We start from the raw sequence: 27813 nt of genomic DNA, 5'->3' as shown, positions 1-27813 counted from the left end.
GGAGCGCGTGTGTCTGTGTACGCGCGTGTGTGCCACCAGAGGAAGCAGCAGCAAGAGGCAGGAGCATCGATCCGAAGGAGACAGCGCGGGGAGGGGGACGCTAGGGACAGACACCCTCCCTCCTGCGCGCACACGCGCGCGCGCGCGCACACACACCACACACAGAGGCACACACACAAGCCGTAAGGCCTCGCAGGCAGGGAGACGGCTCCGGGACTGGAGAGAGGCAGCGCCGCCGAGAGCGGCCGCGCAGAGGGGCGAGTCGGCACAGGGAGCCCTGGGTCCCGCTCTCTGGTCCGGGGCCCCACGCGCACACTGGCCCGGAGACAGCCTCGCAGACACTCGTAGACGCGCACGCGCACCCTCTCCCCTCCCCCTCCCCTCCCGCCTCCTCCCGGCCGGACGATGGATCCCTGCAGATCCCAGGGCTGAGAGCACAGCGCACCGCGCCGAGCCCGGGCGGACCAAGCCGAGGCGGGCGAGCGAGCGAGCCAGCGCGCGCAGGCGGACTGACAGATCCGAGCCGAGCCGGGCCGGGCGGGCCGCTCCCTGCAGGGCTCTCCGCGGCGTGCCGCGGCGGCCGCGGGCTCCGGCCCCGGGCCATGAGCCCCTCCGCGACTCGGCGCTGAGCCCGTGATTGGCCTCGCGCCCCAGGACCCGCCACCGGCTGCCGGCTTCCTGAAGCCCCCTCAGGTGGGTTTCCGATACCCCCGCCTTTGGCCGCAGGGCTCCTTGGCACCCCGAAGCCGGGGCTCTCCTCCCTCTGGATTTCCCCCGCTGCTGGGGCGGCTCGGTGGCTGGGGAGGGGGGCGGGGGCCGAGTAGGGTGTCTGACTGCGACGAGAAGCTGGACTGGGGTGGGGGGTGCGTCCGGGGCGGGGACAGCTCGCTGTCATAGGGAACCGCGCCCCCTCCTCCAAACATCCACCTCGGGCAGCCAGCCACCCCCCACTCCCAACATACATACACACAGCCTGCGCCTGTAAGAGAACTGGAGATACACGCAGGTGAGGACTCAGGCTGGGCCCCTCCCTAGAGGTAGCCACCTCCCTGGCGGTTTTCTGATCCGGGGACCACAGCCCAGTTCTGGGAATACCAGTGACCAGGAAAGGAGCTCCTTACCCTGGGGTCAGCCCATCTGGGCGAGTTTTCATCTCCAGGATGGGGTGGACATTCTTGTCCCAGAGTGACCCCACATCTGGAGGGAACTCCTGTGCCTGCCTGCGGGAGCATCAGGACTTCCCCCTGAACCTCAGATGACTGTATCTGGGGTCTCCCTGAACCTGGGAAGCTTCCCTGGGAGAGCATTCTCTTGGCCTGACCTGACCCCCTGTGCCTCTGTATTTGGAGGAACCTTGAAAATGCCCCTTGGTCAGCCACCTCTTGGCTTGTACAGCAGGGAAGTCTTCTGCCCGAGGAGTAGTGACCTCTGGAGATGGGGATTCTGGATGGACACATGTGGAGGGGCCCCATGTGGACTTTCATCCTAGGACAATGACAGACTGTCCCTTTCTCCTTCCCCAGGATCCCCTGGACAAGGATGGAACTGAAGGCCGAGGAGGAGGAGGTGGGTGGCGTCCAGCCGGTGAGCATCCAGGCCTTCGCCAGCAGCTCCACGCTGCACGGCCTGGCCCACATCTTCTCCTACGAGCGGCTGTCTCTGAAGCGGGCACTGTGGGCCCTGTGCTTCCTGGGCTCGCTGGCTGTGCTGCTGTGTGTGTGCACGGAGCGTGTGCAGTACTACTTCCACTACCACCACGTCACCAAGCTCGACGAGGTGGCTGCCTCTCAGCTCACCTTCCCTGCTGTCACGCTGTGCAACCTCAACGAGTTCCGCTTTAGCCAAGTCTCTAAGAATGACCTGTATCATGCCGGGGAGCTGCTGGCTCTGCTCAACAACAGGTGGGTGGCTCCCCCCGCCAAGCCCCACTCCCAGAGCTGTGTGAGTTCCAGTCAGGGTGTCTGCCTCCCTAACCCACCATAGAGCCTAGCCAACCCTGCCCTTTAACCCACCACCACCCCCAAACCTGCCACTCACAGCAGAGGAGTTGAAGCGCTGCTGAGCACCTAATTAAGGGAACCCAGCCTCTGATCCTGGCAGAGTCCAAAACAGCTTGGCGCCTCCCCAGCCTGAGGTGTGAGACATTGTCACCCTCTCTGGAAGGAGTTTTACCCTCATTCTGGCCACTCTGTCTTGACCTTCTCATCAGTTGGGGGATGGGGCAGACCATCTCTAAAGGGTGGAGACTACAGTATAAAAGCCACAGCCCCTGCCTTATCTCTCTGCCTACCTTATCCATGCTTCCTCTCACCCATGTGCTGGCATGCCCTGCCCCGGGGCCGCCACTACAGATCCTTCTGTCGTTTCAGACCCATGTGGTAGATCCTCTGCATGCCCAGCTCTTCTTCCTTGCCTACACCTGGGCCTGATCCCCAGGGCTGTGGGCTGCTCACCCAAGTTGGGATTGGGACACTGACGGCTGTACTGACCCATGTGTCACTCACCCCTGGGCCCCAGGTATGAAATACCAGACACACAGATGGCAGATGAAAAGCAGCTGGAGATATTGCAGGACAAAGCCAACTTCCGCAGCTTCAAACCCAAACCCTTCAACATGCGTGAGTTCTACGACCGAGCTGGACATGACATTCGAGACATGCTGCTCTCCTGCCACTTCCGGGGGGAGGTCTGTAGCGCTGAAGACTTCAAGGTGGTAAGTCTCCTGGTGTGGGGTGTGAGTCAGGCTGGCTCACAGAAGAGGAGGAGGAGGAGGAGGAGGAGGAGGGGGAGGAGGAGGAGGAGGAGGAGGAGGAGAAGAAGGAAACAAGGAGCAGGCTGGGCCTCTCTGGATGCCTGCTACTCTGGGAGAGGAAGTTATGTGTTCTGGGGCTTGCTTCTAGTAGAAGGGGACTTTGTTTAGCATAGGGGCACATTTGCACTCATGAGCCTCAGCCTTGCATCCATGATGGCAGGAGAGAGCTTACCGTGCACAACACACACATATATGCACACACTCGTGGCCTGGCATAGCCACAAACCCAGCAAGCTTACCTTCTGGGCCACAGGTGTCAGAGCTGAGCAGGGAGGTGGGTAAGCCTTGTTACTTGAAGTGAGCTCCAGGACTATCAATTGGGAGCTTGAAAGGAATGCAGGACTTTGCCACCCTACTTCCCAGACCTACTGAACCAGAATCTGCATCTAATAAGATCCTCAGATGACTGGAATGTACACTAAAGTTTGAGAAGCACCGTGAAGCACAAGGGAAACCTCTTAAATAGCTGGACAGTAACTCCCTCCGTACCATCTGCGCCCCATGCATATACACATATGCTGTTTGGTTAGGTTCCCTGCTTGCCAGCAAGAGCCATAGAGCCAGGGTCTGGGGAAAGGAAGGCCATCGGGATACCCAGTCGTGGCTGCCCTGGAGGCTTCCTTTGCATCTTAAAATGGAGATGCCCCACGAACACATCACACCCCACAGATGTGGTTACCTCAGGCCAGCACCTCAGGGAGGGTGTAGGGAAACCGATTTTGGCATCTGATGTGCTGGGCAACCCTGGGCCAGTCACACAAATTCCTGAGGGTTACACTCTGGACCGGATGGCAAAGAGATCACAGGCCCTGGAGCCATGTAGAAACAATACCACCAAGTGAGTGGACAGGGCTTGCAACTCTTTCAAATGCTTTCTAAGATCCCCTCAATCCCCTTGATGCATAATTGCATTACCTCTATTTTACAAATGCATGAACTGAGACATAGGGAGGCAGAATGATTTACCCAAGCTCACACAGTTAGTGACAGATGACAGGTTCAGGATCAGAACTCATGTCTCTTTAAGCTGAAAATGTCCTTTACTCTTTCCATTAATATTGTGGACCCAGGAGTTATTTTGTCCACTTCAAATTCTGGCCAGTCTTTTCTAGGACCCTTTGTTCTCCATGCCTAGTCCGCTGTCAGATCCTTTCCCTTTTCCTGCCCATTTTCTCCCCGCTTGCTTGCTTCCTCCTGCAGTATGGGAACATGAACTGTATTTGTGCAGAAAGGACGATGCCATGGTCATGCTTAGTGTTTCCTGCTGAGGTTACACATGACTTCCCAATCTCTTTAAGCCTTGCTCTGCAGACCAGTTTCATGGGCCTTTGTCAATCCTGCTGGACAAAGGTTACATGACCAAATTCTTTGCTGAGCCAAGCTGATGGGGAGCTTAGCTGAGACGCAAGAACCACTTCCTTCCCTCTTTTCCTCCTTCATAACAGGAGGGTCTTGGATTCCCCAGAGCTTGAGACCAGAGGGTTCCCAGCCTCACAAATGATCCTCCCAAGAGTAATAGGACTGAGGCCGGGTGCGGTGGCTCAAGCCTGTAATCCCAGCACTTTGGGAGGCCGAGGCGGGTGGATCACGAGGTCAAGAGATCGAGACCATCCTGGTCAACATGGTGAAACACCGTCTCTACTAAAAATACAAAAAATTAGCTGGGCATGGTGGTGCATGCCTGTAATCCCAGCTACTCAGGAGGCTGAGGCAGAAGAATTGCCTGAACCCAGGAGGCGGAGGTTGCGGTGAGCCGAGATCGCGCCATTGCACTCCAGCCTGGGTAACATGAGTGAAACTCCGTCTCAAAAAAAAAAAAAAAAGAGTAATAGAACTGTAGGTGAAGGTGGAAGCAAAAGCCAGAGCCCCTCCCTCCAACACACCCAACACACATGCAGGAGAGACCCCTGAGAAAGATGGAGAAAACCTATTAATTTGAATGGTTTGTAGTGTTGGGTGAGGGAGGGAACTGCTTGGCTCAACTTGAGGAGGTGCTGAGATATAAATCTGGGCACAATTAGTCTAGAAAAATTGTTCAGTTGAGGCTCCATCTGTCTATCATGTCCAGAAAGATTCCAAGTGGTGATGCTAAGATAACGTTTGGCTGATGGTAATGGAGATGCTGAGATGTGATTGGTCCATGCTGAGTGGACCATTTTAAGGAGTCAGATAGAGACGTGATTGGCTCACAAAGTTCTGTAGCAGTCTGAGTTGTTCCTCTTACTGTAGGGGAGAGACACACAGGCTAGCACCCTGCAGCCCCATCTGTGCCCCTTCTTGCTTCTGGGTTGTCAGGGAAGACCAGGTTTTTGCTGTTTTGCAGCCCATGTCAAAGAACTGACCCTGAATTTTGCTGGACACAAACCTCTCACCCCTCCCTCTCTCTAGTTGATTACATTGCCAGCCCCTCTCCATGTCAAGAGCTCTACCCATAGGGATGTTCCCACACAGATGGGCGTCTGGCTGGAGTCCACGTCTGACACCTCCCCAGTGGAGAAGGGCCTGGCAGGCTTTCTCCTCCAGCTCCCCCGTCCTAAGGGCTCCCACACTCCTTGCCTGATGCTCCACCCTCTCGCTTCTCTCATAATTAACATCCTTGCCATTCTCTGCTAGGCCCAGAGGTGTGTTGGGAGTGTGTGTCTAGCCCTGGGAAGATGTAGCACTGATAGAAAACACCTGTCTATAGGGTCAGGGTCTAGGGGAGACCCTATTGACATCTTCTGCAGCCTTCAGAGCGGAGGTACTTCACTGAGGAAAAGAGGTGGTCAGAGAAGAGAAGCCTCGTGGTTGGGGCTTTGGTTGCTCTTTCAGTAGCTAGGAAAGAAGCTGCTGGAGATCAACAAGATTGCTGTGGGGATGCCTCACCCCGCACTGTCCAAGACCTTGATCAGTGCATTTGCAAAATATAGTGTGCAGGAGCACGTGTGGACTGTTTTGTGGATTTTTTTTTTTTTAAGGTGGAGTCTCACTCTGTCGCCAGGCTGGTGCTACCTCAGCTCATGGTAACCCCTGCCTCCCGGGTTCAAGTGATTCTCCTGCCTCAGCCTCCTGAGTAGCTGGGATTACAGGTCCCCACCGCCACACCTGGCTAACTTTTGTATTTTTAGTAGAGACGGGGTTTGACCATGTTGACCAGGCTGGTCTCCATCTCCTGACCTCATGATCTGCCTGCCTCGGCCCCCCAAAGTGTTGGGATTCAAGTGTGAGCCACCACACCCAGCCCCTTCTTTTGTGGATTTCTAAGGGCAACCCTCATCTCAACAATAAGAACCCTGTTTCTCAAGGCTGCTTGCGGGAGGCATAAGAGGACAATTCAGGGAGGCTACTCTGGTCACTCGAAGACCCCTGCTCCCCTGACAAGAATCTGCAGTAACAGGCATTTCTCCAGATGTGCTTCTGGATCCAGCTCAACCCCAGGGAGTGCTTGGTGGTCACAGAGCATTTGGCCAGGGTCCATCCCCCAGGTGTGGCTGAGTCAGCTTGGAGGGTGGAAGTGAATATGGGGAGCCTAGATGAATCTGGGAGAGACTAGTTTGGCAATCCTTCAGGACAGAAGAGGCAGAAGGGCAGGGCAGGGAGTATCCCCACAGAAACCTGGCTGAGAAGGTCTCAGTAGCCCCCTCCTGAGCTACCGTAATGGCCCAACCACAAGGCCCCCTCTTCCCAGCCACCTCCTTTCCTCCCTGGTAGGGTGCTTTGTTGCCAAGGCAACGGGGTCTGTGGTTTCTCTCTCCTGCCCCACCTTGAGGCTAGCCAGGCCAAGGCAGGGCCGGGGTTCCATGGAGGGGGGCTGGGGTGCAGCTGTCTGCTGGTGTCTGGGAGGGGGCCAGGGGAGTGAGCATAGTTGCAGCTGGTGCCAGCCTCCAGCTGCACCTTATCTGTCCCTGGCAGTGGGAGCAGCTGATGTGGCTGGAATGCTAAGCAGCAGCACGGGGAGGGGGCTGGCAGATGGTCGCCCAGTCTGCCCTACGCCACCTCCTACTCCGCTGAGACCCAGACCCTTTGCCTAGGGGAGAGAGAAGCAGGAATTCATTTCTGGGCCCTGGAAGAGAAGAAAGAAGAGGGCAGACAGTGGAAATGCTGGGGTGGGTGTGTGGTGTGGATCATAATCTCAGGAGGGTGCAATGGGGGGACAGGAATCCCTGGGGGGGTCCACAGGAGTCCTTCTCAGGACCCTGGATTGGAGAACGGAATCTCCCAGGGAAGAGGTGGAGTGAAGGAGGTGAGCACAGAAGCCTCCCCTGCAACCCGCAGCAAGATTCCGAAGGGGGCCAGGCATCCCAGGAGCACCTAGGGAAGTAAGATGCCGCAACCAGAGGTGGCTGAGGGCACCTGATCCTGGGACCCAGAGAGGGGAGAAAGAGGTCATCTTAAAGCAGGAGAGCCAGGGATGACAGCACTCAGCAAGAGCCAGGACTAGCATGGAGCTTCTTCATCCCCAGGGCTCACCCCTCATTCCCACACCCCATTGCCGCCCCATAGAAGCTCAGACCAGAAGTACTTTGGGAGGGCCTGACCTTACTACCAGGGTCTGTGCCCTCCAGCTAGGCAGGGAGTGGAGGGGCTGCTGAGGTGAAAGGCTGCCCAGACTGCTGTGCAGAGAGGGAAAGGGAGGTCTGGGGCAGCCCCACCCAGAGGCCTGATGGTCTTCATGGGTGGGAAGAGGGAACACACACAGATTGCAGAGGGATAGAAGAGGCTGACCTGGAGATGTGAGCTTTGGAGGAGGGGTTCATGGGAATCATGAACTTTGGGGGAAGGGTTCCCGCCCTAGGGGTTCATGGCTACCGCCTCCTGCCTTATTCTTCTCATCTGCCCTTCCCTCCCAGGAAGTGTCTAAACTGAACACAGGTGGGTGTAGAGAGGAGACAGGAGCAGACCCCATTGTAGTTGCAGGAACCCAGTGGGTGGGCCCTGGATTGGGGTCTCAGACGGCTCCTGTTCCTTCTCCCTCAGAAACAGATACACACAAACATACTTTGGGTAACCCCGTTTCTTCTCTCACCTGTTCCTCTTCTCCCCAGACCCCAGCCATTTCTGATTCCACCGCTCTCTTAGACTGCTATCAGCTAAGAGCTACTCTAAACCAATTGATCTCTGGGCTGTTGGCTAAAGTAATAGGGAATTGAGTAACGAAGTGCCTCTGGGGGCCAAGCCTGGAAGTGGAGGGCTGAGGAGGAGGAACGCCTCTAAGCCTTGGGCCTTTGTCACTGCCCAACTGGTGGAGAACTCCTAGCTATGGCCTCGGCATGCCCAGTGTGTCCAGGAGGCAGAAAAGGAGACCACAGAGAGGCTCGGAACCTTCTGCTGTGGGTGGAGGTTGCTTCTGAGTGTGCTCCAGTTTTGTAAAAAGTAATTTCAATTCTCAGGGGATGGCGAGGGAGATGGAATATTCGGAATGAGAAGCTGGGATTAGAGGAGTGTCAAGCTCCAGTGGATTCATTCCCATAGCAGACAGTGCCACTTCCCTGTGCCAGGTCCTGCATTGGGGCAGTTAAGGGCAGCTCGGGAAGCTCGGGGCTGAGAGCCATGGCGGTGGTACTGAGGTGGCCAGGTGGTGGGGGCGTCAGAACAAGGGGAAACCGGCTGCAGATGAGCAGACTCTCAACATCCGGGGTGAGTCCTCTCAATCTCCCCAGACAAGCTCAGCCTCTCAGAAAATGCCAGGTTCGTAGAATGTGTTGGTGTCTCCCTAGCTCAGCAAATCAGCTGGCCAATTCCCTCCGGCAACGGCCATTCTTCCACCTTGACCAGCTCCTGCCCACCCCCACTCCCAAGCGTTCCCTCACTTATATGTTTGAGGTGGCCACTCTAGAGGCCTCTACCCTATGACCTATAACACCCCAGTTGGAACCCTTGGGTGGGCATTCTGGGAGGCAAAGCTGGAAGGAGACAGCGAGAATGAGAAGGGGTGCCTAGCTGGGTGGAGGATGGGACTGGGCATTAGGGCTCCTGGTCTCTATTTTGGGCAAAGTTCCACCTGGCCCTACTTCTTAGCTTCTAAGCCCAATCTCCTGTCAGGAGGTTGTAAAATTATTTTTTATTGAGGGGCAGCCCTTCCTCTGGGTTTCTCTGGCCAAGCCCACGCTGCCCCATGTATAATGGATGTCCAGCGCCAACCTACCTGGACACAGGAATTGGACATCTTCCTCATAGAATATTTAAAAATAAGCAGCCGGGCGCGGTGGCTCAAGCCTGTAATCCCAGCACTTTGGGAGGCCAAGGCGGGTGGATCACGAGGTCAAGAGATCGAGACCATCCTGGTCAACATGGTGAAACACCGTCTCTACTAAAAATACAAAAAATTAGCTGGGCATGGTGGTGCATGCCTGTAATCCCAGCTACTCAGGAGGCTGAGGCAGGAGAATTGCCTGAACCCAGGAGGCAGAGGTTGCGGTGAGCAGAGATCGCGACATTACACTCGAGCCTGCGTAACAAGAGTGAAACTCTGTCTCAAAAAAATAAAAAATAATAATAAAAAAATAAGCATGAAGCTGCTGTGTATTCACCTCAAAGGGAAGTTGCCTTAAGGCGCTGCAAGGATAGACACTCTGCCATCCCAGGCTCTCCAAGGCTACTCCCGAGGGAGATGGAGGGCCAGTGTGATCTTTCAGAGATCCCATGAGTTCTTGGATTGAAAACCCTTTCCCAGCCTTCTGCATGCCTTCCGTGTGGCTGACAGTACTGGAGGCCCAGGAGTTGGGCTGTGCAGCTTAGTGCTGTGGGTCTGTAGTTGGTGTCACATCAGCGTGCCAGGCTGAGAACATCCCTTGGGGTGAGACTGCTGCAGTGGCCCTGGCCGTGGACAGCAGCCATCTCAGACTTCCTCACAACACCCTAATTGCATGTGCGCCCCCAGTGTGCAAGCACACATGCGCACCTCTGTGTGTGTCGGGGGGAGAGTGTGGATGTAGCACGTGAAGTGGAGGCACGTGGAGCTGTATGGGGCTTGCAGCTTGGTGTGTATGGCTGTGGGAGAAAGCTTTTGTGCAGGCAAACCTCTGGTTGCATGCAGAGCACATACCAACAAAATTAATCATCTCTTTCAGTTGTGCTTTGCAATTGACAAATTCCCTTTACTTTAGCTCATGTGATCTTCATAATTCTTGGGAGGTAGGAAATAGTTAACATCTTCATTGGAAAGATGAGAAAACTGAGGCTCAGAGGAGTTACGTGACTTGCCTGAGGTCACACAGCTGGGAAATGACAGAATGGGACCCTGACTTCAGATCTCCTAAGTCCAGGTTCTTTGTGTGTGGCTGTAGGAGCAGGAGTGTATATGGAGGAGGGTGCTCTATTGAGAAGCAGCGTCGGGAGGCAGGAAGGGCAAGAAAGGGTGCAGAGTAGAGACCCTAGGAATCCCATCCCTAAGTGGAGTAGGCCCCGTCTTTTGATACTTCTGTCTTTTCATTGCACCATCAGGCCAAGTGCCAATCTTGGGTGAACCCACCACTGACTTTCCCCAGGGTCACACCAGGGCGGCCAGGACCTACATGATGGAGTCGCATACCAGGGCAGCTTAATATCACATCGTGTTCATGTTCAACACCCTTAAATGAGTGTGCAGTGATTCCTGGCAACCCCACTGTGTTTTCCTGGTCAACTTGCTCTCCCCAATGACTACTGCAAACTTCTCCACTCTTCTCAGCCATCCTTCCTAGCTCCTCTCTCACCCTCAGAAGATGACCTTGCTTCCCACTTACTTCACTGAGAAAACAGAAGCCTCAGACAAGATCTTGTCCTTCTGGGTACCAAGCCCCGGAAGGGAACATTCATCTTGTCTAGGATAAAGTCTCAACCTAGTGTTTTCTGATTCCCTTCTGCCTTTTTAGGAACTTTCTCCTGCTAATTCTGTCTCTGCCTGCTCTACAGTTGGTCACTCCTTCTCAAGCGGCATCCCATTGACAATGAAACATGCTGAAGATGCTCCCGTCTTAAAATACATAGCTAACATATATTGAGCCCTTGCTATGTATCAGTCTTTGTGCTAAGATAAAAACTAAAACATACATAGCTCTCAACTCCATAGCACCTGCCAGCTCCCATAGTATCTCTCTCTGCTTCCCTTTACGAAGTTCCTAAAAGTGATGTGTTTGTTTCAGTGTTTCCATTTCCTCACCTCTAACTCACTTTCTGATCCACTCCAGGCTGCCTTCTTTCCCTGTCCCCACCACTTCTCCTAAATGGTTCTAGCTAAGGCCAGTGGTCACCTTCGTGTTGCCAAATCCAGCAAACATTTTTTTTTTTAAATTTTTGATCTCTCAATAGCATTCAAAATAGTTGCCTACTACCTCTTCTTTTTTTTGAGACGGAGCTTCGCTCTTGTTGCCTAGGCACCACAACCCTCACCTCCCGGGTTCTCGATTGTCCTGCCTCAGCCTTCCCCCTTCTCGTGCCTGTAGCTGGGATTACAGGTACACACCACCATGCCTGGCTAATTTTTTTTTTTTTTTTGTATTTTTAGTAGAGATGGGGTTTCTCCATGTTGGTCAGGCTGGTCTTGAACTCCTGACCTCAGGTGATCCGCCCACCTCAGCCTTCCAAAGTGCTGGGATTACAGGTATGAGCCACCACACCAGGCCCCCACCACCTCTTTTTTGAAGTACTCCCTTTCTTGCCAGTCATACTCTTTTGGTTTTCCTCCTATGTCTACCCACTCCTCTGTCTCTGCCAGTTCATTTTCTTCTACTTGGTCATTTAGTGTTGTCACTACTCAAGGCTCAGTCCCAAGCTCTGATCTTCTTTTCAATCATAAGAGTACAATGCACCAGTATTATAGCTTGAAGAATATTTACACTGGTATGTCTTACAACGTGGTATTTTGCATATTACATTGTGTGTATTTACATTGATATAAAACATTTCAGCACCCCAGAAAGTTCCTTCAGGTTGTTTCCTAGTCAATGCTACCCCACAAACGTGAACCACTATTCTATCAGTATAGATCAATTTCACTCATGCTTGAACTTCCTGGAATATGTGTATCCTCTATACAGTATATACTCTTTTGTGTCTATTTGTTTTGTTTTGCTTGTGATTATGTCTGTGCGATTCAGCCATGTTGTTGTGTGTGGCAGTGGTTGGTTTTTGTTTGATGCTGTATAGTATCTCATTGTATGAATATGCCACAGTTGATCCATTCTACTGATGCTAGATATTTGGGTTGTTACTAGTTTTTGGCTCTTATCTCTAAAGCTACTATGAACATTCTTGTTCATGTTTTTTGGTTGATATATGCACTCATTTCTCTTGGGAATATGACTAGGAGCTATGGTTAAGTTATAGGGTATGATTCTGTTTAGCTTTAGTGGATACTGCCAAATCAGACCTTTTTTTCCTATCTTTTTTTTAACTTTATATTCTATTCTTGGGCAGTCTCATATTCACTCATGACTTCAATTACCATCTACACACTGACAACTGCCAAATTTATGTCTCAGCCCAGCTCTCTCCTCTTAGCATCAGCCCCAGTCGCCAATTTCCCACTTAACGTCTCTACTTGGATGTCCCTAAGACTCCTCAAAACCAGCATGCACAAAACCAAAGTCATTATCTTAACTCCCAAACTAGTTCTCTACCTGTGTGCCTGATCTAGTGAGCCACACCACTGTTCACCCCATCATGCAAACCAGAAATCAGCCCTGACGCTCCATCTCCCTCACCTGCCTTGACAGGATCTGCCAATTTTGCCTCGTAACATCTCCACTCCCCCGCCCCACCATTCTAGGCTGGCCTACCACTGCATGCCTCACCTGGGCCACTGCAGTGGCTCCTTGACAGGCCGTCTAGCAGCCCCTCTAGATCCTTCACTCTGCAGCCAGAGGGGTCTTTTCAAAACAAAGCTCTGATCACTTGAAATCCTTCCACAGCGAGTCTTTCATTGCCCTTGAGCCAGAATCCTCACCGTGGCCTTTAAGGCCCTGAGTGACTTGGGTCCTCCCTGCCTTTACCCACCTCTCAAACCACACCTGCCCCTTCTCATATCTCTCCCTCAGGACCCTTGCACACACTCTGTTCTCTCTCCGGAATACCCCCCTCTTCCACAGGGGCACATGCTACTGCACACACATGTGCACATACACACGCGTGAACGTGCGTGCGTGCACGCGCACACATACACACACACACACACACACACACACACACACACACCATTGCCTAATTATTCCTCTTTCTCCTTTTTTTCTTTTGAAACAGTCTCGTTCTATCATCCAGGCTGGAGTGCAGTGGTACAATCTTGGCTCACTGCAACTTCTGCCTCCTGGGTTCAAGCAATTCTCATGTCCCAGCCTCCCAAATAGCTGAGGTTACAGTCACCACACCTGGCTAATATTTCTATTTTTAGTAGATATGGGGTTTCACCATGGTGGCCAGGCTGGTCTTGAACTCCTGGCCTCAAGTGATCTGCCCACCTGGGCCTCTCAAAGTGCTGGGATTACAGGTGTGAACCACCTCACCCAGCCTCCTCTTTATTCTTTAGACTGTAATTCAAACATCATTTCCTCAGAGAAAGCTTCCTTGATTCCCCAGTCTGGGTCAGGACCCCCTGTCATTCACTCCGATAGAGCCATAAATTTTTTTTTCATAGCACTTATCATGGTTTGCAATTAGATATTTATTTTTTTCAGTTTTGAATTGATGTCTGTCTCCCCTGTTAGACAGTGAGCTTCATGAAGGTCCAGTCCACGAGGGCAGGTCCATGATCTGTTCTCCACTAGGGTAAGGAATAAATGAGAGAATGAAGAAGCAAGGGATTTGGAGACAGATGACCTCATTCCAGCCTCCAGCCCACTTCTTGCTCTCCCTGAGACTTGAACAGGCTGGTGTGGCTCAGTCTTCTCACTTGTCAGATGGGAGTGAAGTTGCTCATACCTGCTTATTTCACTGGATTGTGTAAGGATCCCATGAGGTAACAATCAAAAATCATGAGGCATTACACAGACGTGAGGGGTGGCTGGAATGAAGAAAGAGACATAGAAAAAGTCAGAAACCACTCAGTCAGCCCACACTGCTGAAGAGAAGGTCTGGGTGGGGAGGGTTGCCTGCTTGGACAGAGAGTTCAGAACTGAGTGCAGCTCTGTGTGTGTCCGCATGGGTGCCTCTCCAGGGGCCCTCTGGGTATGCCTTTCGACACTTTCCTCACCTCCCCATTACTTGAACGAGATGAAGATGAGAGAGAATGTTAGAATACGCACTTGCTTGAACAAGCATACAGGTGATGGAGGAGAGAGGACGTGCAGTTGGGTGTCTGTGTGTGTGTTTGTGTGTGTATGTGTGTTGGGTATGTCTGTGTGTTGGGGTGTATGTGTTGGTGTGTGTGTTGAGGTGTGTGTGTGTTGGGGGTGAGTGTGTGTATATGTTGGTGTGTGTGTCAGTGTGTGTGTGTTGGGGTGTGTGTATGTTGGAGGGTGTGTTGGGCTGTGTATGTTGGTGTGTGTGTTGGGGAGTGTTGGGGGTGTGTCTGTGTGTGTGTGTGTTGGGGTGTGTGTGTTGGGTGTGTCTGTGTGTGTTGGGATGTGTGTGTTGCAGTGTGTATGTTGGTGTGTGTTTGTGTTGGTATGTGTGTGTGTGTTGCGGTGTGTGTGTATGTTGGAGTATGTGTTGGGCTGTGTATGTTGGTGTATGTGTGTGTTGGGCTGTGTATGTTGGTGTATGTGTGTGTTGGGGTGTGTCTGTGTGTTGGGGTGTGTATGGTGTGTGTGTGTGTGTGTTGGTGTGTGTCTCTGTGTGTGTTGGGGTGTGTGTGTCAGGGTGTGTCTCTGTGTGTGTTGGTGTGTGTATGCTGCCCCACACCAGGGCTGTGTGTCTGTGTGGTAATGTGCAGGTGTGCAGCATGGTCTTGGCTGCTATGGGGGAAGAGGTATTCAGCTGCACCCAACTTACTGTCCTTTGGCGCTGTCTGTATGTGCACACCCTTCTCTTTGCTGGGGCTCCAAAGCTGGAAGCTCTCGTTGCCTTAGCTGCTTCCTTCTGGAAATCAATCTGCTTCGCCTTCCAAAACATCTGAAGGAGGGGGACAGTGCCCTCTAGTGGAAACATATGGGCAGCTGCAGCTTCCTCCACCCATGCCTCAGCCCCACTCCACCCAAGTCTGGAAGTGTCCCCTCTGAAGCCCTTCCTGGGGAATGCAAAGGAGGAGGCCCTGCCCTCTGAGAGCTCAAGATCTGGCAGGCAGGAAAAAGATGCACATGGGACAGGACACACGGGTTCAGGCAGGAGAAGACCGAGGACAGCAGCTGAAGGTTGGCCAGGGCGGGGGGTCTCTCCTAATCTCTGCAGTGACTTATCTCTAGTTGCCCTGGGTATTCCTGGCCTTCCTTGCTTCCTGCTCCTGCACATGGTCTCTCGGTCCTGCTCTACTACTCTCAGTCATTACTTACAGCTGTAGGGCCTTGAGGAGAACTGGACCCTTCAGTTCATTCCCTGAGTGAATACTAACAGCGCCCTGTGCAGTCCGGGGAGGCTGCTTGCAGGAGGTAGCATGGGAGTAGGGTCTTGAAAAATGAGTAGGAATTCTCCAGATGGAGTCCAGGGAATTCACAGGACTGTGGATGAGTCTCGTGTGTCTGGGGACGGGTCGTGGCGGCTGGATGCTGGCCTGGGGTGGAGAGTACATTGCATTGCCTTCAGCTTTGTGGGGCCACAAGAGATGACTAAATTTTGACAGGAGGTAGTGGGGAGTGAGAAAAGGTCTTTAAGCAGAGGAATGATCAGATCACACAGCACAGACTAACAACAGTGGGGAGAAATTGCAAGGAGGCAGAGACCCATTGAGAAGTTGTTGTTTCGGCAAAAGAGGATGAGGCCAGTCTGAGGGCAGTGGCAGAAGGATGGAGAGGGGCCAGAGCTTAAGGCACCACTTAGGGGACCTCTCTGTCCCTGGCAGCAAAGCTGAGGCCAAAGGTTCCACATCACTCAGTTCTGCTAGAACCTGGCACCCTGCCTCTCATCCCCAACACACTCTAGGGTCTCTGCAAATGGAAAAGGGAAGATGGTGGAAGCAGGGAGGGAGAAGAAAGGAGGCGGAGGGAGAATGTGGCCTGGGGCTAGGGGATGCTTAAGGAATGGGGAGGCCCAAGCAGACCCACCTAGCCCTAGTCTAGCCCCACGGCTCCTCCTCTGGCCCTGCAGAGAAAGAGTTAATCTGCTATACCTCCCTCCCCTCTGGCCCCCTTCCGCTCCTCCCCTCAGGTCACCTTCTTGGCCCTGGAGACTTGGCTGATGGCTCAAGTTCCTCAACCAGTGGCCCTGAGTAATCAGAGGACACAGAGGGCCCAGGGGCCTGGGGGCAGGGAATGGTAAATTAGGGGCAGGGGAGCCTCAGAGACTGAGAGGCCAGGAGTCTGCAAGGCTGAGTGTTTTTGGGGGAACCCCAAGTTGGCTCCCAATACTCTCTTCCTGACCCAGGTTCCCCCGCCTCGCCCAGCACTGATCTGTTTCTTCCACCCACCAGAGAATTCCTCAAGCTCCTAAATTGTTGGGGAATGGGGGGCAAGCTGAAAGGGGCAGTGGTGATCTGCCAGGAAGCTTTCCAGCAGCAGGAGACAGGGTCCCTCCCCGCAGTGCCGGGAACTGTCAGAAATGAGTCTGTGGTCAGTGAGAGACCGCTGCTAATGGAACCTGGGCAGGCCCACAAGCCACAGGAGGGGTGAGGGAGACGAGAGGAGCCAAAATACAGCTCAGTATGCGGGGTGGGATGAGGGCTGGTAATGCTGACCTGAAGTAGAGCTGGGGCCAGGGAGGGAGGGGAAGAGAAACAGGGTGGGGACTGGCTAGAGGGACCTTGGGGGCAGGGAGTGATTGCAGGGGAACTGGGGATTCAGGGAGTAACTGAAAAGTAAATTGGGGTCAGGACAGTGATCGGAAAGGAGCTAGGGATGAAAGCAATAATTAAAGGGGAAGTGGGGTCTCGGTGGATTGGGAGAATTGGGGGTCAATGCAATACTTGGGTGGATTATGGGTCAAAGGAAACGAGAGAGGAATTGGAGGTCTGAGAGAGTGCGCAGTGGGGGGTACGGGGGGGCTCAGGTATCCCAGAGGAATAGCTGGACCGGGGAGAATAGGGAGAGGACCCAGAATTGGGATGGGGGCACTGAAGAACAGACTGAAGGCTGACAGAGAGCATGAGTGTGTGTTGTTTGTGTCCTGGGGGCACGGGGACTGTTGATGCTGTGATCGTCATGGCAGTGGGCGCAAAGGATGGCGCCAGATCCCTCCTCACCTGGGAGGTAGTTTCCACAAGCCCTAGCCCTAGGCTTTTCCAGGGTTTCCACTCTATTCTAAGCCCTCTCTATGCTGCTGGAGCTGGTGACAGGAAAGGGACTCCAGCCCCCTGCTCTCCATCAGCCTCCCTTTCCCACTGCCATCAATTATTCATCAGCCCAGACGCCCGCCCTCCCTGGCAGGGCAGGCTGGTCCTCCTCCCATGCCCCGCCCAGCCACACTGCCACAGAGGCCCTGTGAGGAAGGACGGCCGGCCAGGCTGTGGAGACCTGGTTGAAGAGCTGGGTGGCTGGCTCTGCTGGACTCTGCCAGGGTCACATTGCCTTCCCCTCTGGCACCTTCCCCCTTCCTCCTGCCAGTCCCTGGCACCAGGAAGCCCCTGGAGAAGATGCCCATCCAGATCTTCTGCTCCATGTCATTCTCCTCTGGAGAGGAGGCCCCAGGGTCCTTGGGAGATATCTGGGGTCCCCACCACCATCAGCAGCAGCGGGACAACTCAGAATCAGACAAGGAGGAAGAGAAGGAAGAGGAAGCAGCGAGGAAGGAGGCCAGCGAGGGGCATTCACCCATGGACTTGGTGGCCTTCGCCAATAGCTGCACCCTCCATGGCACCAACCACATCTTTGTGGAGGGGGGTCCAGGGCCAAGGCAGGTGCTGTGGGCAGTGGCCTTTGTCCTGGCACTGGGTGCCTTCCTGTGCCAGGTGGGGGACCGCGTTTCTTATTACCGCAGCTACCCACACGTGACCCTGCTAAACGAAGTGGCCACCAGGGAGCTGGCCTTCCCAGCGGTCACCCTCTGCAACACTAATACCGTGCGGCTGTCCCAGCTCAGCTACCCCGACTTGCTTTATCTGGCCCCCATGCTGGGACTGGATGAAAGTGATGACCCTGGGGTGCCCCTCGCTCCACCGGGCCCTGAGGCCTTCTCTGGGGAGCCCTTTAACCTGCATCGCTTCTACAATCGCTCCTGCCACCGGCTGGAGGACATGCTGCTCTATTGTTCCTACCAAGGGGGGCCCTGCGGCCCTCACAACTTCTCAGTGGTGAGTGGGGCCCCATGCCTGGCACAGCGCCCCGAGACTGTCTGCTATGGCTCTCCCTGACTGTCGCCTCCTGGGGCTGGGGCTGGGGCTGATGACTGTGCTGCCCCCTACCTCACCTGGCTGACCCAGGCCAGAGCTCACCCGGGAGTCCAGGGCCTGGAGCTGGGCTGATATTCCAGGTCCACACCAGTACTGCTTTTCCTGCTAGAGGCTTGAAACACATCTGTCTTAGTTGGCCCCTGTGTGTCCTCCAGCCCCACCTGTCCTTCCCAAGACGTCCTCATAGTCCAGCAGGGCGCAGGACCTTGCTCCATCTGTGAGGTCAACCTTTGATCTGTTGGTGAACGCCAGTGCCTGGCCAGTTGTTTGCTATTTTGACTGGCACCCATGGACTGAAGCTGGGGTGGGTGTTGCCTGGTCTCTGGCGGTACAAGAGAAGGGGGTGAAAGGGAGACAGTAGAGGGGTGGGGACCTCCCCCACCCTCACCCCTTCATGCCCCTTGTCAGCAGCTCCTGCAGCAGGGACTTCAGTGAGTCTTCATTTGGTCTTCCTGTGCCCTCCTATGGGCATCCCACCCCCACCAGCTCTGTGTGTGTGTGTGTGTGTGTGTGTGTGTGTGTGTGTGTGTAAAAAAAGGTCTCTAAATCATATCCCTATCCCCAGCTATAAGCGGCCAGGGACCCTCTTCCTAGGGAAAGCTCTCACTGGGAACTGTCCTCCTGCTTGGCCCCCCACCCAGGTGTCTAGGGCCTTCCCAGCTAGTGGGCCACCTGGCACCCCACTGTCTCTCCTTAGTTCATCTTCCAGGTCTGTCTGGCCTGACTACTCTCCTGCCCCACCAGCTCCCAGATGCCAGGCCTTCCCAGGTCCTCCACCCCTTCTCTAGTGTAGGGGCAGGATGTGTCATCATACCCGTACATCATGGGATGACTGCAGGCATTCAGGGGGTTTGGGCCACTGGCCCTCAGGGAGGCTTCCTCTGGGCCTGAGGGTAGAGCAGACACTTCCCACCCAGGCCACCAGGTGGCAGCAGCGATGCACTTTACAGCAGCCCAGTCCTCTGAGCCAGCACAAGGCTAGGGGTGCTAGCTGGCCTCAGACACCTCTAAATCCCATACAGCTCCTGATGGAGTGCAGGCATGGGTAAGTGTCCCACCTGCAGCCTGTGGCTGGGTGTCACAGACCTGGTTGTGGAGCTGGGGACTAGGAACCCTTGGAATTCTCTTTGCCTCATCTCTGGACCTCACCCACAAAATGGGGAGTATGTCTCCTTTTCTGGAGGACAGTGGAGGAGGCCGTTCTAGGAAGGGGCAGACTACAAAGACCCTGTACCCTAGTAACCCGCTGCCATTGCTGCTCCAATCTGGCCTGAAACTCTTTTGTCTCTCCCCTGCTCTGGGCTGTATTGACTCACCTTGTGACCTGTTTTGTGGACTTCGTTACCATCCAGCAGTAGTAAAAGCACAGCCACCCCAACCTGGGGACATTCAAGGAGGCTGTGGGGAAAAGGCCAAGAACAACTGGTTTACTTATCTCTCTGCAGCTTTGTAATCAGCACTGTGACCAGTGCTGCACTGGGGCAGCATGGAGTGGGGAGAAGACTGGGGAGACAGCCCCCAGGGCTGAGATAGCTTCTGAGGCGCTCCTAGTTTTGCAAAAGCATTAACACACGTGCCATGCCGTGGGGGCTCAGTCCCAAGTGCTGGGAGAAGAGGTGCTGGTGCGTGGTTGAGCATGATCCTTAGCATGGCAACTGGGTCTGCCTTCAGGTTGTGCTGATAATGGAATAATGATGGACCCAAGGGGCTAGTGGCTGAAGGAAACCAAAAAACTGAGTTTGGCCAGGCACAGTGACTCATGCCTGTAATCCTAGCATTTTGGGAGGCCAAGGTGGGTGGATCATCTGAGGTCAGGAGTTCGAGACCAGCCTGGCCAACATGTGAAATCATGTCTCTACTAAAAATACAAAAATTAGCCAGGCGTGGTGGCAGACACCTGTGATCCCAGCTACTCAGGAGGCTGAGGCAGGAGAATCGCTTGAACCTAGGAGGCGGAGGTTGCAGTGAGCTGAGATCGCGCCACTGCACTTCAGCCTGGGCAACAGAGCAAGACTTCATCTTAAACAAACAAACAAATAAACAAAAAACTGAGTTTGGGTCTTAGGGAAAACAGAATTTCAGATTTCCAGAGTGGAATCTAGGAAAAGAGAGGAGATGTCTTGGAGGCGGAGGCCTCAGGAGCTTCGGCCTGAGGAAAGGGTCCCAAGCAGGGGCCAGGGATCTGGCTGTGATAGGATCCTGGTGATGAAAATACATATGTTTCAGGGTCCTGGCAGGAAAAAGACAGCCCCTTGATGATTCAAGTGAAGACTTTAACAAAGGGACTGTTGACAGAGCTGTGGGCAGGGTTAAGTAGACCAATGAGGGGGGCTGAGGCAGCGAGCAGTACTAGGAAATCGTTATCACTTCTAGGCCAAGGAAGTACAGAAGAAGACAGTGCTGTGCAGGGAGCCCTCCTGGCAGGGCTCGTAATCATGGAGGGCCTAAACTGCTACTAGAGCTACAGAGGGGGCAGGGCTGGGGAAGGGGAAGGACTCATACCCCAGTCGTTCCTCCTGCCTTCTGATCCATGACCGATACTTCCCAACAGTCAAACACAACTAGAAGTCCATGCAGCTGGCAAAGGAGCTCAGGCAAAGCTCCCTACAAGGAACAGTTTTCCAGGGCACACAGAGGGCAAGGAAGGTTGGGAAACAGGTGGGAGAGGGGAGCAAATGGAGATTGGGCTGCACCCCAAAGGGTGTTGAGATCCCAAAGCTGGGGTGGCTGGGAACACCCCTTGGTGAGCAGAGGGTGCTGGCAGGACTCTCAGGCTCTCCACTCTGCCCCCGCCAGGTCTTCACACGGTATGGAAAGTGCTACACGTTCAACTCAGGCCGAGATGGGCGGCCGCGGCTGAAGACCATGAAGGGTGGGACAGGCAATGGGCTGGAAATCATGCTGGACATCCAGCAGGACGAGTACCTGCCTGTGTGGGGGGAGACCGGTACGTCATCCCTCTCAGGGGCCCCTCCGCATGGCTTTAGGCCCCAGCCTCTGCCAGAGGATTCCTGGGTTTCACTGTGAGACCTGGGCAGGGTCTGGGTTTTCTCCTCTGCCCCCAGCATCTCACCATCTCCATCACTGACTCGACCTGACTTCCACACTCATATCTCTCTGACTCCCCCTTCCTGGCTCAGTTACTCTCCAAGGTAACCAGCCATCCTTTTCCATCAGCAGCCGCCACTCACTCTATAAATAACTCCCTGTCTTCTCAGGCTGCCTGCCTGTCGGGTCTCGGGGGGCCTTGGGGCAGAGAGAGATGGGGGAGAAGGGAGAAAGGTGGGGGGAGAAATGGAGAGCATCTGAGACAGTGATACTCTGGGAGAAAGTACTTGAAACACCAAGATGCAGAGCAGACGCCAGGTAAGAAAAGAAGTTTGTAGGATACAGGGGTCATGGGAGCAGCACGGAGCTGGTAAACCCAGAAGGAGGCTGAGGTGTGGGCTAAGACCCTATAGACTTCCCCTACCCCAGCACCAGTGTATGCTGTGCTTATTCCCAGGAGAGGTAGGTTGCCCCCAGGTCCGAAGGGAATTAGGGAGTCAGGAGCCTCCCAACCCACACACCCCTCATTCCCCTAGACGAGACGTCCTTCGAAGCAGGCATCAAAGTGCAGATCCATAGTCAGGATGAACCTCCTTTCATCGACCAGCTGGGCTTTGGCGTGGCCCCAGGCTTCCAGACCTTTGTGGCCTGCCAGGAGCAGCGGGTGAGAGGGCCATGGGAGGCTGGTCCTGGGGTGGGGTGTTGAGGGGTCCAGATGGAGTGGCGGGCAATCAGTGATGGGAAGGACAGGTGAGCGAGGACCTGGGTGGTAGTCTGGCTAGTCAGAAGCATGAGTGATGGAATTAACAAGAATGCTCTGTAAACTCTGAGACCTTCAGAGGCTGCAGAGGGAGAGGGGGGCAGAACTCCAGATATCTCCATCTTGTCAGAGGAGTCCATCAAGCTGATTTGGGGAGAAGTCCCCACGCTCCCCCAGCTCCCTGGCTCTCCCAGCAGCTCATCTACCTGCCCCCGCCCTGGGGCACCTGCAAAGCTGTTACCATGGACTCGGATTTGGATTTCTTCGACTCCTACAGCATCACCGCCTGCCGCATTGACTGTGAGACCCGCTACCTGGTGGAGAACTGCAACTGCCGCATGGTGCACATGCCAGGTCAGGCCCCGAGGCTCCGAGCACACTCCTGGGGCCCCTGGGCCTCCGCTGCCCCTCACTAGCTCCCCATCCATATCAATCTCCCCACCCCAGTTCCAGCCCACCCCATCCCATACCCATCTGGCTCTTGTCTCTCTGACCTTAGTTCCTGCCTTCACCTCCAGGGATGGGCGGGAAGGGTCAACAAGGTATGGACTGGGAATGGGTCACTTCTGGGGCAGCATGGGGGCCAACCAGTCCTCCCCTCCCATCCTCTCCCAGCTCACACCTTCTAGGCCTTTATTTGGTACTACCACTATCACCAGACCCCTTGAATTCCCATCCTGCATCACTGTCTTTTCTCCTCTGTAGGGGATGCCCCATACTGTACTCCAGAGCAGTACAAGGAGTGTGCAGATCCTGCTCTGGGTGAGCGCCCCTGGCCTGGGGCAGTCTGGGGGAGGGAAAAGGTGCTGACAGCCATGTGCATGGGGTTTCAGGTCAAGCTCCCAGAAGCTTCAGATAACTCCTGGACCGGGCTGCACCCTCTCCTGTGTCTGACTTTAAAGCTGGGAATGGCCAGGCGTGATGGCTTACACCTGTAATCCCAGCACTCTGGGAGGCCGAGGTGGGCAAATCGCTTAAGCCCAGGAGTTTGAGACCAGCCTGGGTAACATGGTGAAACCCCATCTCTACGAAAAATACAAAAAAAAAAAAATGTGGGTGTGGTGGCATGTGCCTCTAGTCCCAGCTACGCCAGAGGCTGAGGTGGGAGAATTCCTTGAACCTGGGAGGCAGAGGTTGCAGTGAGCCAAGATTGCACCACTGCACTCCAGCCTGGGCGACAGAGCAAGATCCTGTCTCAAAATAATAATAATCAATAAAATTGAGCATAGCATCTTCAGAGGCTCCCATGAAAAATAAACAGAGGTCATCTGGGGATGGGCTTCGTCTTCTTTCATCAGCCCCTCAGCCAGTTGACCCTGGAGGGCCCTGAGGAAGTGATATAAGTAAGAAATATCCATGGGGAGGTTTCGTGAGGGTTAGCACAAGGTGGACACAGCTGTGAGGGGGCAGCTGGGGGTCTCCTCCCTCTCCTAGTTCTCTCCATCTACATCTTTGGTTCAGTGGCCTGCAGGGTTCAGCAGGTAAAGTCCTCAAACATGCCTCAGGCTGGATGGTGAGGTAGGATGTTGGCAGAGTTTGACATCCCGGCAGGACACGGAAAGATAAAGGGGCCCAGGGTTTCTCTGGGCAGAGCTAGGATGTGCATATGGGAAGGTGCTAGCAGAAGGGCACCACTCAACTGGCACCTCTCACCTGGCTGAGTGCAGACTTCCTGGTGGAGAAGGACCAGGAGTACTGCGTGTGTGAAATGCCTTGCAACCTGACCCGCTATGGCAAGGAGCTGTCCATGGTCAAGATCCCCAGCAAAGCCTCAGCCAAGTACCTGGCCAAGAAGTTCAACAAGTCTGAGCAATACATAGGGTAAGGGCTCTGGCTGGGTACAGCAAGACCCTTGGGCTGGGACTGTGGAATGTGTGAGTGGAGTTTGATGGGGGTGGGGGCTGGCAGGCAGGAGGAAGTTGAGACAATACAGGGAAGGTCCAAGAGGCAAGCGAAGAGTCTAGGGTGGGTATGCAGGAAGATCAAGCCAGAATAAGCAGGGGAAGCAGCCCCTTCTCCTCCCTCTTCATCCTTATTGTTGGAATCGGAGTAGCCTTATACTTGATGCATACTGCATACAGTGCAGAACATTTTTTTATATGTGGCATCTCATTTAACCCTAAAAGGCAGGTATCTCCATCAGCATCTCACTTTCTGGACATGGAAACTGAGATTCAGAGAGGCTGACTTGCTAAGATCACTTGGCTAGTAAGAGACAGAGATATGACTTGAACCTAGGTCTCCTCCCCCAACCCCTGTGCAGGGAGAACATCCTGGTGCTGGACATTTTCTTTGAAGTCCTCAACTATGAGACCATTGAACAGAAGAAGGCCTATGAGATTGCAGGGCTCCTGGGTGAGCTGCTGATGGCACCTGTCCCCTTCCCATGCCATGGGTATGGCGTGGCTCCCTACCATCCAAAACAGGGTGCTCACTTCTGTCCCATGAGGGCCCTCCACCCCAGAGGCCCTTCCCCAAACCCTGTTGTCTTGGTAAGTGGTGGAGGAAGGGGACTGAGCCTTCTCTTAGGGCATAGAGGAAAAGACAGATCTGTGGACATGAGGGAGGGATAGGCATGGAAGTGGAGAGTATTTCATATGCCTCTAAAATTCGCCCAAAAACTAAGAGGGTTGTGGTATTTTGTAAATGATTATTTTTCCTGAAAAACACCTGCTCGTTTTAGAAAGGTAGAAAAATACAGAACTAAGCTTAGGGAAGAAAATAAAAATTCCACTGGAATCTGGCTTAGCGATCCTTCTGTGCGAAGGCTGCCAATCCCTTTGAGAATACAACTTGCCCGCCCCAGTCCCAGTAAGCCCTGTTGCTGCCCCCACGTGTCCTGACCCCTTGGCCCCCGCCCCCGCAGGTGACATCGGGGGCCAGATGGGGCTGTTCATCGGGGCCAGCATCCTCACGGTGCTGGAGCTCTTTGACTACGCCTACGAGGTAAGCGGGGGCGGAGCCCGGCGCGGGGCCACATGGGGGCGGGGCCCAGCCCGCCCACCTGCCCCGTCCGGTCCTAGGTCATTAAGCACAAGCTGTGCCGACGAGGAAAGTGCCAGAAGGAGGCCAAAAGGAGCAGCGCAGACAAGGGCGTGGCCCTCAGCCTGGACGACGTCAAAAGACACGTGAGGGAGCAAGCGAGGGCGCCCTCCTGCCTGCCCCTGCCTCCAACGCCCCAGGAACCCCCGTCCACCCCCGCCCACTTGCCTCTGCCACCACCTTCTCTCCTTTGCCTCCCCAACGCCCCAGCACTACCTGAGGCCCTTCCGAGGGATAACCCGTCCCTGTCCTGTGCCCTTCCCCCAGAACCCATGCGAGAGCCTCCGGGGCCACCCTGCCGGGATGACATACGCTGCCAACATCCTACCTCACCATCCGGCGCGAGGCACGTTCGAGGACTTTACCTGCTGAGCCCCGCAGGCCGCTGAACCAAAGGCCTAGATGGGGAGGACTAGGAGAGGGAGGGGGCCCCCAGCTGTCCCCACATCTGCCTTGGGGACTCCCCACACTCCGGGGCAGATCTTTCCTCTTGTCTGTGGTGAGGAAGGAGTCGTGACCATAGAGTCCTCTCCCTGCCTCTATCCCATTCTTTTTACATTCAACAAAACTAATCTAAAAAAAAAAACTAAAAAGGGAGAATGGGGCAAGGGACCTCAGGCTGCCCCTCTCTCCTCCATGCTGCCTCCCCTAGCTCCCAGCCTGAATTCTGTCTGTCTGGCTGTCATCTGAGTGTCCACCTACATTCTGCTGCCACCAGTCACCAAAGCCCCCTCCCAGTGAGGGGTGGAAGGGATCCCTGGGGCCTGGAATTTGGCCCCAAACCAGAGAATGTACCTTAAGAGGGAGGGCTAGTGTGGGGGAGGGCGGCTTCCCCAGCCTTAAGAGACCCTCTCAGCCCAGTGACTGTCCCCAGACCCAAGTCTCCTGGCAGGAACTAAAACCTCAGCCCCACTCTCTCACACCATGTGGAATCTCATGGGGGTCGGGGATCCCCTGAAGAAGTAGAAACGGGGACAAGATGTGGCCCTGGTGCTGTAGGCTACATCCTGATACCTATAAGTACCCCCCCCAACCCACAGCTGCTGGAGAGAAATCCCAAGAGGTAGCCCTCCCTCACCATCCCATAAAAGACCTGGCTGGTTAGCGTCCAGCTCAGGGAGAAGGGCGCTGGTGCCCAACCTCACTGGTCCCTCTCCCGGAGGCCCTTGTAGAGGGCCACGTCCATAAATTTTCTTATGGAACTCTCCCACATCCTCTTCCCCAACTTCATTTGCTTCTCTCAACAACCTCATCTGCATTTTCTATTTCTATATGATACAGACTCTATATTGCTATATCCCTGTATATACTTTCCCCAGCCCTGTCTGTCTTCACCCCATCCCCTCTTGTCTCTGAGAACCATTCTCCCTCCCCAACTTCCAACCTTCTGTGTTTCTGCCCCCTTTCTGGTCTCTGAATGCCTTCGCCTGTATAAAGAGTTGGACTCTCTCCCCTGGTGTCTGTACTGTGTACACACATCCCTCTGAGAAGCACAAGGAGACGACACGCGCATTGTAACCTTTGCACTGTCTCAGTGGCGACAAAGGAAGCTGTGAATCACAAGCTCTGCCTCTTTCTGGCCTCACCCTCTCCCCAAACCTGGGCACCCTCGGCTCTCCCTGCAGCCTTAACATTCCCTTCCCCTGCTCCTTCTATCCCGTTGCCCTTTGCCCAGCTGACCGTGGCATCCCCAGGGAAGGGGTTGCTGTAGAAATAGCCTCTACCCAGGGGATGGAGTTCTGCTCTGAACACTAAGCTGAGCGTGTCAGAGATGGAAGGGAGCTGCGGACGGGCGACTCCTGAAGCTGGGGCAGTGGGATGCTGACAGGGAGAAGCTGAGGTCCTCAGTCAGTGGCCTTTCCTCCTTCTGGGTGCCCAGCCACCTCTTCTCACCTGATACCCAAGCCCACCACTTTTATTTTCTGGCAAGGTGGGCTTGGGAGGAAAGAGAGGCCTAGAGGAGGAGTTGAAAGCTCTGCTGTTCTGTCCCTCCCTATCTTAATGAGAGACAAGTGAGGTGGAGGCCCACCCCCGCTCCCTCCACCAGACACTCCTCCCAGGCCTGAGCCCCAACCCCTCTCCAGGCCTTCTTTCCCCAGATGTGTCTTGGTCTCCAATCCCAGATCAGGACCTGTGGGCAGGTCACCTGTGCATTGACCTGGGGCTGGAGAGTAAGGCTGTCGGATCTTTGGAAACTCTTGGTTCCTAGGAGTTTTTCAGAGATCATACCTCCCCAGAGGGAAGCAGGAATGAGGCCAAAAAGTGTGCACTGGATAGGGGAACAGCAGGCAGGGCTCCGGGTGACGCATGCCTCTGGTCTAATAAACTGGGTTTCAACCATCTCCTCTTCAGTGTTGTTCTCTTATTTGAAAAGTATTTAGGTATTCTCACTAAGTGCCTAGAGCTGAGCTTGGTTTGGGGCCAAACAATTAGGGGATGAGTAAGGAGATGGTTAGAGTAGGGAGACTGTGGTCCTTCTGGAATGGGACCAGCTGACCATCATACCCAGGATAGGTTTGAATCACTGGGCAGGGAAAGAGGGAGGAGTCAAAGGCAAGAAAAGTCCAAAACAATCCCTAGCACCACAAAGGATGCTTTAGCGAGAGAGCAGGGTCAAAATTCAAGATAAACTGGATCTTATTATAAAATCTGGAAGCAGGCTGGCACGGTGGCTCACACCTGTAATCCCTGCCCTTTGGGAGGTTGAGGTGGGCAGACCACTTGAGGTCAGGAGTTCGAGACCAGCCTGCAAAACATAGCGAAACTATTTTTTAATATTCAAAA

The 27813-nt window shown here is 54.4% G+C and overlaps 1 protein-coding gene and 1 pseudogene across 4 annotated transcripts; both read left to right on the top strand.

Moving 5' to 3' along the window:
• The first annotated feature begins 338 nt into the window (after positions 1–338).
• Positions 339–27371, top strand: ASIC1 (acid sensing ion channel subunit 1). Of its 3 annotated transcripts, none has more exons than XM_032293905.1 (12): positions 339–693; positions 1524–1901; positions 2518–2713; positions 20976–21126; positions 21764–21891; positions 22185–22341; positions 22693–22749; positions 23655–23808; positions 24251–24342; positions 24854–24933; positions 25011–25115; positions 25297–27371. In XM_032293905.1, exons 2-12 carry the CDS (start codon positions 1540–1542, stop codon positions 25399–25401), a joined length of 1587 nt encoding a protein of 528 aa, XP_032149796.1. In that variant the 5' UTR covers positions 339–693; positions 1524–1539; the 3' UTR covers positions 25402–27371. The 3 variants fall into 3 exon arrangements, with proteins under 3 accessions (XP_032149796.1, XP_032149795.1, XP_032149798.1); XM_032293904.1 differs by having other exon boundaries at positions 22182–22341; XM_032293907.1 differs by lacking the exons at positions 339–693; positions 1524–1901; positions 2518–2713 and adding an exon at positions 17077–18080 and having other exon boundaries at positions 25297–27369.
• On the top strand, positions 25609–27371 carry LOC116561920 (annotated as a pseudogene). Its single transcript, XR_004273669.1, has one exon. The product of XR_004273669.1 is annotated as an uncharacterized LOC116561920 (transcript).
• Positions 27372–27813: the final 442 nt, after the last annotated feature.

This window comes from Sapajus apella, unplaced genomic scaffold, assembly GCF_009761245.1.
Source record: "Sapajus apella isolate SASKATOON/1434 unplaced genomic scaffold, GSC_monkey_1.0 scaffold2, whole genome shotgun sequence".
Lineage (NCBI taxonomy): Eukaryota > Metazoa > Chordata > Mammalia > Primates > Cebidae > Sapajus > Sapajus apella.
The sequence above is the reverse complement of the archived record's forward strand: the minus strand, read 5'-3'. Positions and strand labels throughout refer to the sequence as shown.